Raw genomic sequence first — 13,883 nt, 5'->3', positions numbered from 1 at the left:
AAATAAGGAAGAAGTTACAAAATAGAATGTATAGTCTGATTTATGCATAAATTATACCCATTAGCTCAACAATATTTATTTAGCAAAAAAGAACTACAAGTATTCCATATATTACTTCTTGAGGAAGGTTTCAATATGCAGTGCTGGCCAACTTTGTTGATCAGACTGACCTCAAACTCAATAGATCTGCCTACCTCTACCTACAAAGCACTGAGTGAAGGTATGTGCCACCATGCCCAGCCATATGTTTTTTCTATAAATGTTTGCTATAAAGAAAAGGCTTTGATAGAGTTTATGTGTTTGTGTATCGAAGAATGGGTATATATAACTATGATCTAGGCTAGCCCCACATCACACTAATCATCCTTCCTCTGCCTTTTGAATACTGAGATTACTCCCATGACGTACACGTTGTTATTAAATAATGGAGCTACAGCTATTGACAAATCATATTTAACAGAACCACACACATAAATCGAACATTTGATAAATACTGCTTGTGAGTATATTAGACATTATTACTCCACTCAGACCTATATGTTTTGATGTCATGTGGAAGCTATGATCTAGGCTAATTTCCTTGTTCCGTGTAAAAAAAGTTAAAGGGTTTGGGGAGTAGGTGCATGCCTTTAATCCCAGCACACTGGAGTCAGAAACAGGTACTATCTCTGGGAGTTCAAGGCCAGCTAATTCTTAACAGTGACATTCAGAAGAGGGCTATAGAGAGAGAGAGAGCCCATCTTAAAAGACAAAAGAAAGAAAAAGCTAATGGTGAACCTACGATGAACATTACATGATCAGAGAAGGAAATGCAAAGCAGTAAAGAACTATATGCAATTTAGATGGAGTAAATGAGGAAGAAAGGCAATTAACTACATTGTAAAACATGGACAATAATAAATAAGCAACTGGAATAATGAAGAAAAAGGACAGAGTATCACCAAGTCCTAAAAAACAACGCAAATCTTTCTGCAAGTATTCTATTCATACTTGAATAAAACTGAACCAGTGAGTAAATACCAAATACGTGTCTTAAATTTATCTACAACATATTTGCAGATCAGATTAATTTGTGACCAATTCAAATACTTTAATATGGCCACAGCTTAAAAAATGCCTTTAATTGTACTAACAGACAACCTTCGTCACAATCTTTCTACAGACAAAAGCCTCCAGTTTCTAAAGGAAATGCAAAGTGCATCTAGTACTTCAAATACAACAAAGCAAACGTTACAGGATGGTAATACCATGAATTAAAATTCTGACTCATGAACTGAATGCTGCCAACTGTACCTGTAAAGCATTCTGGTCTCTCATGGCTATCTCAAATGACGTTACTACCACAGGATGAATCTGCAGCATCCCATGTCTTTTGTGGATATTCTTCACCAATTTTCGTCGTTCCTGCCTGCTTCCGTGATACAACATAGTAGGAATCTACAAGGTTAAAATCATCGATATAATAAACACAAATGATCTGGAAAAGACAGAACAAGTCACTTTCGCAGATAATTTTAGCTCTATTTTCCTATGACTACATAGGTCAACTAACAAATCATTTGACTAAGATAAGAGAAAATGGAGAAAAACAAAACAAAAGAAAAACAGCAAGCTAAACTTACAAAAACCAAACAAAGATTTTTTAGAAAGCAGATGGGTAAGCTACTTCAAGAATATATTCTTCTCATAAGGCAAGGATGTAAGTAAGATAGCATGTGCATGCAGTAACTATGTGTTGAACTTGAAAGCAACAACTTATAAACAAGTGAAAATAATAAATCTTTAGCAATCCAGAATTCATTATCTGATAAGCTGACCCATAGGAACATTATTGTGAAAATACCATGTAAGAATAAGCATGAGGAAGCTGGAGTAAAACAGCTCTATTCCCAATTCTCACATTATGGTTCACAACTGTCTGTAACTACAGTTCCCAGAGATTTGATGCCCTGTACTGGCACCAGACACACACATGGTGCACATTTTAAAATGATTTTAAGTTAATAAAATGTAGCTGATAAGAAAAAAATAAAAAATAAAATGATTTTAAAAATAAAATCAGGTGGTGGTGGTACATGCCTATAATCCCATCACTCAGGAGGCAGAGGCAGGTGAATCTCTGAGTTCAAGGATAACCTGTTCTACAGAGTGAGTTCCAGAACCACCAAGGCTACAAAAAGAAACCAAGCTGAAAAAAACAAAAACAAAACAAACAAAAAAAAACAACAAGTAGGGTGTGGTGGCGCATACCTTTGACCTCAGCACTTCGGGAGGCAGAGGCAAGCAAATCTCTATGAGTTCGAGGTCAGCCTGGAGGTCAGCCTGGTATACAGAGTAAGTTCTAGGAAAAACAGGACAACAAAACAAACCAACACCACCAGAAGAACAAACAAAACAAACAAAAAATGATATATGAAGCAAGCATGGCATGATGAGTAGTCAAGAGGCTAATGAAGGAAGACTGCACAAAATCCAAGGTTAGGGTGGGCAAAGCCTACCTGGGCTATACAGAGTACAACAATATCTCAACAAAACAAGCAGAAAAATAAACATGACAAAAAAATTCTAATGTATAATTGTCTCAGATGAATCCGTAAATCTAAAAAAATTTTCAGAATGTATCAGACTACCATATCCAATTCTATATATAAATAAAAGAACGGTACTGCTCAAATTGAATAAGTAAAATCAGATGCAATGTAAATAGAAATTACTGCAGGTATCTTTTATACAACAAAACAGCAAAATGTATACACTAATATTAATGTAAGAAAATATATGTGGGCTGGAGGGATGGCTCAGCAGTTGAGAGTGGTGGCTGCTCTTCCAGAGGAACCGGGTTCAGTTTCCAGCATCCACATGGCAATTCATAGCTGTCTTTAACTCCTGTTCTAGGGAATCTGACACGCTCACACAGCCATGCATGATGTCAGGGCACCAATGTACATAAAATGGAAATAAATAAAATTAAAAAGAAAAAAAGATAATATATCTTACTTCTGGAGTGAATCTTTTGAATTCAGCCATCCAGTTAGGAAGTGTAGACAAAGGGCCACAAACAAGAAAAGGTCCAGGTACTCCCCTCTGAATCATCAACGCAATTGTAGCAATGCACTGAACAGTCTTTCCCAAACCCATTTCATCTGCTAAAATGCCATTTATTCCATTCTCCCAAAGCATCTGGACAAAAGAACACATTAGATATAAATGTTAATGCAAACATTTCCTGAATGTTTACAAAGTATAATCAAAACCTTAGTTCAACACAGTAAAATAAATTCTAAGTTATATAAAGTCCTTTATGTAGGCTATAAAGTGTTAAAGGCCCAACACATTTTAAAATTTAAATTATCCACTTTAAAACACTTAGAAGGGACTGGTGAATGACTTAGCAGTTAGGAGCACTGGTTTCTCTTCCAAAGGATTCTAGTTACGATCCCAGCACCAACATTGGGCAGTTCACAATCACCTTCAACTCCAACCACAAGGATCCAATGCACTCTTAAGGCTTATGCACCCACTACCCAACAAACAAGGTGCACATTTAGCCCACCAACACACACATATTTGTATTAAAATATATATACACAAATACTTCTTTTATACTAAAACAGAGGAATTTGAGTAGTGGTAGATCATGCTAATTTATTACAGAAAAGAATCCGTATTAAGTATCAGAAGTGAAAAACTCCAGACCAAGTGTGGCAGCACACACCTTTGATCCTGGCACTCAGGAAGCGGAGGAAGGTGAAGGTCTGAATTCAAGGCTACCCAGGCCTAACTATGTAGCAAATTCTGGGTCAAAGTGAGATTGTGTCTCCAAAAACAAAATAAAAACAGATTAACACAGAGCTAGGGAAATGACTTGGGGGAAATGTGCTTACTGCACAAGCCTTAAGAACTGGGTCTGGAAACCCAAAACACACATAAAAGCTGCACACACTATTGCACATGCACTCATAATCCTTCCACTCCTACAAAGACAGGAGAATCTATCTCCACAAGCTCCTGAGCCAGCTTGTCTCAGGCGGTTTGTCTGTCTTGCATGTACACAATGACAATTCGAGCCAGGTTAAACAGTGAATGACTGCAACACCAGCACTTGAAATGGATGCAACAGGACCAATTCAAGTTATTTCCTGGCTCACTGTTTCCAAACCAGCTTCAGTTATACACAACCCTGTCTTAAAAACAAAACAAAAAAGGTGCCAAGGGGATAGGTCAGCAGACAAAAGCTCCAAAGTTACTCTGATACCCTCATACCACAAGACCATGGCATCACATGAGCTAACACATACACACAGACTAATAATAATAATAATTTGGGATGACAAGATACTTAGTAGATAAAATTTCGGCTGTGCAAGCCTGTTGCCTGACCTAAGTTAAACTGTCAAAAACTACACAAAGGTGGAGAACAGACTTCTCAAAAATCACTTTCTGATATAAACATATTCTGTGGCACATTCTATCCCCCACATAGACACAACAGTAATAGAAAAAAAAAAAAAAAAAAAAAAAAAAAGACAATTTATTATTACCCTAAGCCATTCCATGCCTTCTACTTGGTACCACCTCATCACGCCTCCTGTGAAGTGCTTTGGTTGCTGAAAAGGTACAGGCTGTCCATTACATCTCCGAACTGGGTCAAAAAAGCATTTAGAATTCTGCCTAACGGTTTGAGACAATCTATCTTTAATCATACTATTTGAATCTTTATTTTTCTGAAGATCTTCTACACAGAGATTAGCAGTGGAAGAGCTTTCATCCTGTAATGAGAAATATTAATTAAAACGTTGGTATTAAATGCTACAATGTTTACTATTTGTCAGATAATGCAACAGGCTGATAGCATACATCTCAATGGGTAAAAGTACTTGCTATGCAAGCCGAGAGACCTCAGTTAGAATAAGAAAACAAGATTCCGAAGTTGTCCTGACCTCCACATGTACAGAGGCACACAGTCATGCATCATGTATGAAAGTTTTTTCAAAAAGGAAAACATAACAAAATCTATACTACTGTAGTTACTAGGTCTGGAGAATAAAACCTGTATGCACGGTAAAAATCTCCATTCCCATATGTGAAGTCATCTTAAAAAAAAAAAAAACCTGTGCTAGAGAGATAGCTCATAGTGAGATCTTACAGAACAGAATTTACCTGCCAATCTCTACTCTAGCTGAGTGATCCTTTGTATGGCCTCTTCAGGTACTCAAATGCACATATGTATATAACAACTTAGTAATCAACGATGGATTTTAGCAGTTAAAAAACCCATCTGTTTGTAATAGCCTCCTATGCATCTCAGGCTGGCCTCAACTCACTATGCATGCCACATAGGCCTCAAACTTATAATCCTCCAGGCTCACCTGATACTACTCGTCATACTAGATTCAAGATGCCATTAACTGCTGTATTAAAATGTTGAGGAGGAGCAACATGGCTCAACATTTGCCACCAACCCTGATGATGGATGATATCACTTGTTAAAATATACAAACAAAAATGCCAAAAGGGCCAAAATGGCACAGCAGGTAAGTAAAGAAGCCTGCCATCAAGCCTGTCTTCTGAGCTCTACACCATGTGCCATGGCATACACAATAATAAAATTTATAAATCTCACCTCATTGTTCTTATGTTTTTTAGCCACTGACAGAATTTCCTGTAAGGTTAAAAAATAAATATTAATAAGGAGTAAGACTATCACTCTCTGCCAGGTGATGGTGGTATATTCCTTTAATCTCAGCACTTGGAGGCAGAAACAGGCGGATCTCTATGAGCTGGAATCACCCTGGTCTACAAATAGAGTTCCAGGGCATACAAGGCTCTATTACAGAGAAACAGTCTTGAAAAACCAAGGGGGGCGGGAGGAGGGGAGGAGACTACCACTTTCATGGCTCCAGCAGCACAGTTTAGGTAAATTACTCTCTTCCTTAATTAAAAGTGTCTCTTTATAATGAACAGTGGTGAATGCACAGAGGCACGGCTGAAGACACTTGGCAGCCAGCATTGTCAGGAATAAAAAAAGTGGGTGGGGTGTGTGAGGAGGCAACAGCGCAGAGAAAAGAAAAAGGATAGCATAAGCTGAGAGTGGTGTAAGACTTTAACGTCAAAACTGGACAGTCAGAGACAGGTTGGTATCTGAGTTCAAGGCCAGCTCTATTACTTAGCAAATCCCATGCTAGCCAAGGTTAAACAGTAAGACCTTGACTCAAAAAAATTTTATTTATATTAAATTTAAGAAACAAAGAAAAGGGCTGAAGAAATGATTCAGCAGCTAAGACTGCTCTATTTTCTATACCAGAAATTTCAGTTATAATTTTATTAAAATCCGCCTGATACTTAATAAACATATGATGAAGACTGATGTAACTACACAATCCTTTAACCCCAGCACTCCAAAGGCTGAGGCAGCAGAATCCCAAGTCAGAGGCCAGCCTGAGGTATATACCAAGACTGTCTTTAAAACAAACAAATAAATAAATAAATAGAAATTATTAGGGCTGAAGAGATGGCTCAGCGGTTAACAGCACTCGTTATTCTTCCTATCACTCACATGGTAACTCATAATCTTTCTGTAATTCTGTTTCCTGGGGATCTAACGCTCTCTTCCGGATTGAAGAAACTGCACATACATACATGCAGGCAAAAGAGCCATATAAATAAGAAAATAACTTAAAAAATTTAAGAAAAAGAAAATAACTTTTTCTTTTCTTAAAACAGGATCTCACTACATAGCCCTGTTTGGCATGAAACTATGTAGACCAGGCTGGCCTCAAAATTAGAAATCCACCTGCCTCTGATTACCAAATGCTGGAATTAAAGGCAGGTGTCACCAAGTCCATCTAAGTAAATGCATTCTTGTTTTGTTTTTGTTTTTGTGTTTTTTGAGACAGGGTTTCTCTTTGTAGCCCTGGCTGCCCTGGAACTCACTCAACAGAACAGGCTGGCCTCAAATTCAAGAGATCTGTCTGCCTCTGCCTTCAAAGTGCTAGGATTAAAGGCATGCACCATCACACCCCAGCAAGTAAATACATTTTTAAAGAAAAATCAACAGGGGATTTTAGTCAACATGTAAAATTAAGTAATTTCCTTATATTATTACCTCTTTTGACATGACCTCTGAAATACTGTAAGATTCATCTTCTCTTCCTCTTTTCTTTTTCATGACTATAAAATAAAACCATTGAACTTTAGTAGCAGCTAAAAACAGAAATGCAAACACATTCTTCAAGCTGGAACAAAGTCCATTTACCTGGATTTTCTTCATTTCCATCAACTGAATTTTTATGCTACAAAACAAAGATTTAGAATATTACTATTTTTCATTAATTTTATGTTTTTCCTACATGTTTGTCTGTACACCATGCACACTTAGTACACAAGAACAGAAGAGGAGATATTTAAGAACCAGGATGTATGCCAAGTAGTGATGGCACATGCCTTTAATCCCGGCACTCAGGAGGCAGAAACAGTCAGATCTGAGTTCAAGGCCAGCCTGGACTACACAGAGAGTTCCAGAACAGCTAGGACTACACTCACAGGACCCCTGTCTTGAAAAAAAACAAATACAAACAAACAAACAAACAGAAAAAGAACCACCATGACTCACTGGTTAATAGCAATTCCTGTTCTTGCAGAGGACCAGAGTTTGGTTCTCAGAAGTTAGTGTCACAACTGCTTTAAGGGATCCAATGCCCTCCTCTAAGACTACCATGATCACCCAAACATAGGTGGGTGACTGCACAGAAAACAGACATATACAAAAATAATAAAAACACTTCCTGATGTGGTGGTGCCACATACTTTAATCCCAGCATTTAGGGGGCAAAGGCAGACAAATAATCTATAAATTAGAAACCAGTATATAACCCCCTATCCATCAATCATCATCATCATCATCATCATCACACAAAAAAACCCTCAACTCTGTGAGTCACAAAAATAAACATGAACATAAAAGAAGAAAATGTTACTAAGAAGGGATTCAATCAATAGAAGTGGGTAAATAGGATAATAGAAACATTGTCAATAATTAAGTAAAAAAAGAGCAAGAAGCCCAGTGCTGTAGTGCACAAACCATGATTCCAGCACTTGAAGGGACAGAGGCAGGTGGATCTCTGTGAGGCCAGCCTGGTCTACAAAGAGAGTACAGGACAGCCAATGCTACAAAAAGAAACCCTCTTTCAACCAACCAACCAACCAAACAAACAAACAAAAAGGTAGGGAGATGGATCAACAGTTAAGGCCCTTGCCCAGCAAGCTCAAAGTGTCAAAACTAGAGTTTGAATTAAAGAATGCATGTAAATGCTGGGTGATCATGGTGTCCCCATTTAATTCCAGTGTTCCCTAGAGAAAGCAGGCTAGCTAGACTAGCCATACTAGTGAGCAATAGGCTGAGACCAGCCTCAATGAACATAGGAAAATAACATAGGAAGCCTCCAAACAACTAACCTTGGGACTCCACATCATGTACACATGTGACTATCCATAAACATTCAGGCACACAATACACATAAAAATTAAAGGTATTTGAAAAGAAAAAAATTTAAAAAGATGTGAAGGGGCAGGAACAATGGCTAATTGTTTTAAGAGTACTGGCTCCTCTCCCAGAGGTTCCAGATTCAATTCCCTTCACACAGGTTACAAAACATTTGTAACTACAATTCCAAGTAATCCAATGCCCTCTTCTGGCCTCTCCAGGCACACATACATGTAGGCAGGCACTCGATTACATTCATAAAAGTACATATTTAAAAAAATACATAATAGCCATTGAGAAAAAAACTTAGAGTTGAAAATTAAAGCAAACAAACATCAAACAGATGAACAAGCTGGAAAACACATACACACACACACACACACACACACATACATCACCAACTTCTGGCTCCCTGGGACATTTCATACACATGGTATACTTACACACGTCTAGGCAAAACAAAACACATACACATAAATTAATGACGAATATTTTTAAAAGACAATGGAAGAATAAATTTGAAATTAAGTAGATGAAGTAAGTAAAAAATACAAATTTTCTCAAAGGGTCTGAATCCTTCAGTGATATATCATGTGCTTCAAGACCCGAGGCTCAACCTACAGCACTACAGGGGAAAGAAAATTCTGGCTTGTTATACATATTACCTCTACAACTTTTAATGACTGCTTTTTTTTCTCCAACTTCTCTTTCTTCTTCTGTTCCTGTAAGAAAAAAAAATTTTCTTTAAGAGATGTGACAAAATATGCATCACAAGTACATCACCATGTATTAAAAATGGGAAAAAACATCTAATAATTAAAAAAAACTTTTACTTCTAAGCTTTATGGGATTACATAATCAGATTTGCCCTCCTCTGCCATATAGAACTAAATACAGACACAACCTCCTTTCCAAGTTTCAGTTCGCTTGAGTAGTTCACAGAACTCAGGGAAACATTTACTTAAAATGTACAGACCATTAGAAAAGATACTGATAAACACCCACTAAAGAGACAAGTAAGGACCAGATGGCATGGCAAAAGGAACCTAGAGATTCAATGCTCTCTCCAGAACACTCAGAAGCTCTCATGTCCCTTTGGGGCCTCATTATGGGTATAAACAAAGCAATGATCACAAGTGATCAACTAACAATTTTCCTAGAAGTTGAGTCACATCTACACCTCTAATCCTGCTTTCAGCTTGTAAGGAAATAACCCTCAATTCTAAGGCCAACCACTAGTTAACTCACCAGAATACAAAATGATTAACACTGTTGAGATCCCAGGGGCTTTAGGAATTATCTAAGTAACAAAATTGTAACCAAATATCTATAACAAGATGGTTCCATTTATATAATATTCTGCTAAAGCACTACTGATCAATAGTGAGTCATCAGACTGTTGGCTGATGGTACAAAAGAATGTTTTGGAATGGAAATATATATTATTTGGATTGTGGTTTTGGTGATATATATTTTTTATATATTTTTGGTGATATATATTTTGGTCTATATATTCACTGGTAAAAACTCATCAAGCAGGAACTGGAGACATGGCTCCACCATGAAGAGCACTGGCTGTTCTTCCAGGACTCAGATTCATTTTGCAACACACAAATGTTAGCCCACAGGATCTGTAACTCCATTATCATGGTATCCAATGCTGTCTTCTATTCTTTTCAAGTACCAGCTATGCACATGATACATACACACACAGATATGCAGGGATTCCCCCTCCAAAACAAAAATCATTCAGAAAAAAATAAATAAAATTAATTTAAAAAATTCATCAGAAACCATAAACTTGAAATCTCTACATTTTACTATACCTAATTTATACCCCAAAAAGCTGTTTCCAAAATGTTTCTAACCTATTATCTATAGTTAATCATACATACATACCTCTAACTGCTGTTGTTCCATTTTAGTCAACAGAAATTTTGAGTAAATATTGCTTTTTTCAAGCAAATGCTGAAGTCTGCGATACCGAATTTCAGTGGACTCTCTATCCCAAGACATTCGAGCCTGAACAAAGAAAAATATTCCATGATACTGAATTTACTAAAAAGGCCCAAGTATCATTCATAGCCATCCTTCTACATAGCAAGTTAGGCACCAGCCTGACAACACAAAATCTTGTCTCAAAACAGAATGAAACAATGCAATGAAAACAGAATTGGAATAAAAACAGAAAAACAAAACCCACAGAAATCAAAGTACTAAAAGGAGGGTGAGGAAGATAAGTGAGGAATCAAAGTACAATGACATAATGTATGAAAATACCACCGAAGACCGTAACTTTTTATGCTAATTGAAATAAAACAAACAAACCCTCACTGGTCAGGGCCTACCACATCTTTTTATAACTTTAAAACTTGTTACCCAAGCATAGTGGCCTACGCATGTAATCCCAGTACAAGAGGTAAATGAAGGAGAATCAAGAGTTCAGTGATAGCCACTGTTAAATAGGAAGTTCTAAGCCAATCCAGGTTACATGAAATCCCCATCTCAAAAAACTCGGAACAAAAAAAAAAAACCCCAGGCCATATGATGCCCTCTGCCATTGGAGATTCAGCCTACAAAAATGTTATCACCAAATTCAGCCCCTCAAACCTGGATCAGGTTAGTGAACACAATAAACCTCTTGCCTCTTTCATAGGCAGTGCCCATGAATGCCTAGGAGACATCAGAACCTCTGGAAGTGCAGTTAGATGTTTATTAGCTTTCATATGGCTGTCAGGAACTAAACTCAGGTTCTCCACAAGGGCAACAAATGTTCTTTAACCACTGAGCCATCTCTCCAGTGCCCTGAAACTGAAGTTCTCATGACTGTAGTGTGGCTAATCTTCAAAATTCAGCTTCCTGTCCCTTTCTGGTAGCCTCTGATCTAATTCCAGCTTGGAAGACTTTCAGAATTTCAACATCTGAAATTTAAAGCTTCCAACATTGGGATTTCCAAGATTTTGTGGTGTGAACCACATGACGACCACTGCTGCTTGACAAGTTTCCAGCATATCGACATCACTGATCACAATTCTCCAGCATCCTTTTTATTTTCATTTTTGATATTTTCACTGTGTGTTACAGCAGTTTCCTTATGCTTTTTCCTTTGAAAAATTCTGCATAAGCTTTGGTAGAGGTGTGAATATATAATGGCAATCTCACTAAACAAAATAATTGTGTGAAAAAAAAAAATCTCTGCCATTGTGAACCATATAGCAGAACCTGGCGTATTTCCAAACAAGAATGTCGACTGTGCAAGTTTGCACCAAAAATAGAAAAGTTAAAGATTAACTGAAAGATGGTTTCAGGAACTCTTAGGCACTTACACCTGGTCCCAAGGATGAAAGCACACAATTGAGAGAAAAGGCCAGGACCCGGACCCAGAAGTCTTGGCAGGTGAGGGCAAGAGTTCAGTTAAGAAGTACAGAATAAGCTGTGGCGCAAGTCTGTAACCCCAGCACTCAGGGAGGCAGAGACAGGTGGACCGCTGTGATTTCAAGGCCAGGTTGGTCTACAAATAGAGTCTAGGACAGCCAAGGCTAGACTAGAAACCCTGTCTCAAACAAACAAAAAAAAAAAAAAAAAAAAGAAGGAAAGAAAAAAGAAAAAGGGAAAAAAAAAACAGAAAAATTAAAAAAGTACAGAATAATGCCAAAAATTGTGATTTGTGACTCCCTGGACACATGATTTACAGGATGAATGGGGTGTGGAGAACAGCTTAAGACTGTCTCAAAAACAAAACAAAGAGAAAGAAGAAATTATCAGTAGATTCCACACTAGTCAGTCTTTGACTGACACCAACTTCTACCATCTCTGTCTAGTTGTACATTCTGATTCTGGGCATTAAAGATTAATGTAGACGATCAGGCATACAGCGAAGGTACATATTTAAAAAGCAAATAGAGACGGCAATAGAAAGCATTCATCAAAGACCTTGGGTAAATCTTAATGGCCACCTGAAACCTTCACTCAAGATACGTTTCCACCCCGGCCCCCGACCCGCCCCCAAACCACACCTCCGACAGAACGTGCTAAGAGTTCATCTTTGCAAGCACGAAAAAGACAAGTGACCAGGCTGCTCTCAAGCTCAAGGGAAGGACAAGCAAGTGGAGAAGGATAGCCCGGGGAAAGGATGAGGGGTGGAGAGCCTCGGGTCATGGAGCATTACCTCCTCTAACATCTTCCGCTCCTTTTCAAGCCCTGCAGCCTCGAGCTGTTCTTCCTCTTCCAGCATGGCTTGGGTAATCACAGCAGGCTCCGTTTGCTCAGTCATTTCTGGAGCTCCGAGCTCTAAGGGGGGCATTGGGGGAGGGGGTTAGAGTGTGATCTAAGTTAGAACTAACTTACCGAAGGCCATGACCCTCCTCCCTTCCCAGATCCAACCGAAGCAAAAGCAGAGCTTGTGGTCCCGTTTACGCGGACTCAGTTCGTGAAGAGGGGTGCAAGGGCGACTTCGGGAACCCCTCACGCCACCTGCCCCTCTAGCCCCGGACCGCGGCAGGCTCCCTCCACACGGGGTACAAGCCTCCAAGCCGCCTGCTCACCGCTGCTGCACGCGGGCCGCTCCGAAGGCATGGCTGGACACCGACCGGGAACCTGCTCGCCTGCGGTGAACCCCTCAAAAGCCGCGGGCTAATTCCTCACAGCGCAACACCCTCAGCCGGCTCGCTCACTCCCGGGCGCGAGAAAAACCCGCGCTTCTTCTTCGCGGGAGAACCCCATCATCTCGCGAGACTTCCGGCTCCCCCGCCCGCTATGAACCTCCGCTCACGAGATTTGTAGTAGTTGGTCCTTTCCGTCTGCCTCTCTACACTAGGGATGCTTCAAGCCTTTACCTGGACCTGAATCTCAGAAAAGTGGGTGTTGCTGGCTCCAGCCTATACCTTCTCCCGTGTCCGTGATGCTCCTCGGATCGTAGAGGGCCAGATTGTCCCTTTTTATTTAGTGATGGTTTCGAATTGATTGGCGGTGTGCGGGACCTTTTCACACACTCCCACTGAACACCCCCAATCCATGTTCTTTCGGTAAGAAAGCTATGATGAAGGTCGATGTCAGGATGTCAAAAACTGCTAAGTTCGCTGGACCCTGCACTGTTCTAGTCCACATTTTTCGTAAAATTCTTTCCCAAATAACTGCGGGTGTTTGCTTTGTGAGTAAGAAGAGATAAGAATTTAAGATCATGGCTAATTCAGGAAAAATTATTTAGGATAAGATAAAGGTAATGAGTGATAACTGAAAGAGACGAGACTCGGAAACTAGGGCTGGAAGTGTAGCCGCGTTGGTGTAATGCTTTCCTGGTTGCACAGAGCCTTGAACTAGTCTCAATGCTGCCTAACCTGACGTGGTGAATGGCAGTGCTGGCAATGTCGCGCAGGCAAGGTGCTGGCAACAGGATTAGAAT

General features: G+C 39.2%; 1 protein-coding gene across 2 annotated transcripts in view; it reads right to left on the bottom strand.

Moving 5' to 3' along the window:
- Hells (helicase, lymphoid specific) overlaps positions 1 to 13,197 on the bottom strand; it is a 29,850-nt gene extending 16,653 nt beyond the window's left edge. Inside the window, exons 1-10 of one of the 2 annotated variants that reach the window (XM_021661244.2) lie at positions 13,027 to 13,197; positions 12,651 to 12,772; positions 10,382 to 10,504; positions 9,148 to 9,204; positions 7,256 to 7,292; positions 7,106 to 7,170; positions 5,624 to 5,662; positions 4,542 to 4,769; positions 2,998 to 3,180; positions 1,294 to 1,437 (exon numbers count right to left, since the gene is read on the bottom strand). In XM_021661244.2, coding sequence (XP_021516919.1) covers positions 1,294 to 1,437; positions 2,998 to 3,180; positions 4,542 to 4,769; positions 5,624 to 5,662; positions 7,106 to 7,170; positions 7,256 to 7,292; positions 9,148 to 9,204; positions 10,382 to 10,504; positions 12,651 to 12,772; positions 13,027 to 13,057 — 1,029 coding nt within the window. In that variant the 5' untranslated portion in view covers positions 13,058 to 13,197. Of the gene's footprint in view, positions 1 to 1,293; positions 1,438 to 2,997; positions 3,181 to 3,715; positions 4,410 to 4,541; positions 4,770 to 5,623; positions 5,663 to 7,105; positions 7,171 to 7,255; positions 7,293 to 9,147; positions 9,205 to 10,381; positions 10,505 to 12,650; positions 12,773 to 13,026 lie in introns of those variants that run through there. The other variant, XM_060389026.1, reaches the window with a different exon arrangement.
- Between the last annotated feature and the right edge of the window lie 686 nt (positions 13,198 to 13,883).

The sequence above is a fragment of the Meriones unguiculatus genome, chromosome 1 (genome assembly GCF_030254825.1).
Source record: "Meriones unguiculatus strain TT.TT164.6M chromosome 1, Bangor_MerUng_6.1, whole genome shotgun sequence".
NCBI classification, from domain to species: Eukaryota; Metazoa; Chordata; class Mammalia; order Rodentia; family Muridae; genus Meriones; species Meriones unguiculatus.
The sequence above is the reverse complement of the archived record's forward strand: the minus strand, read 5'-3'. Positions and strand labels throughout refer to the sequence as shown.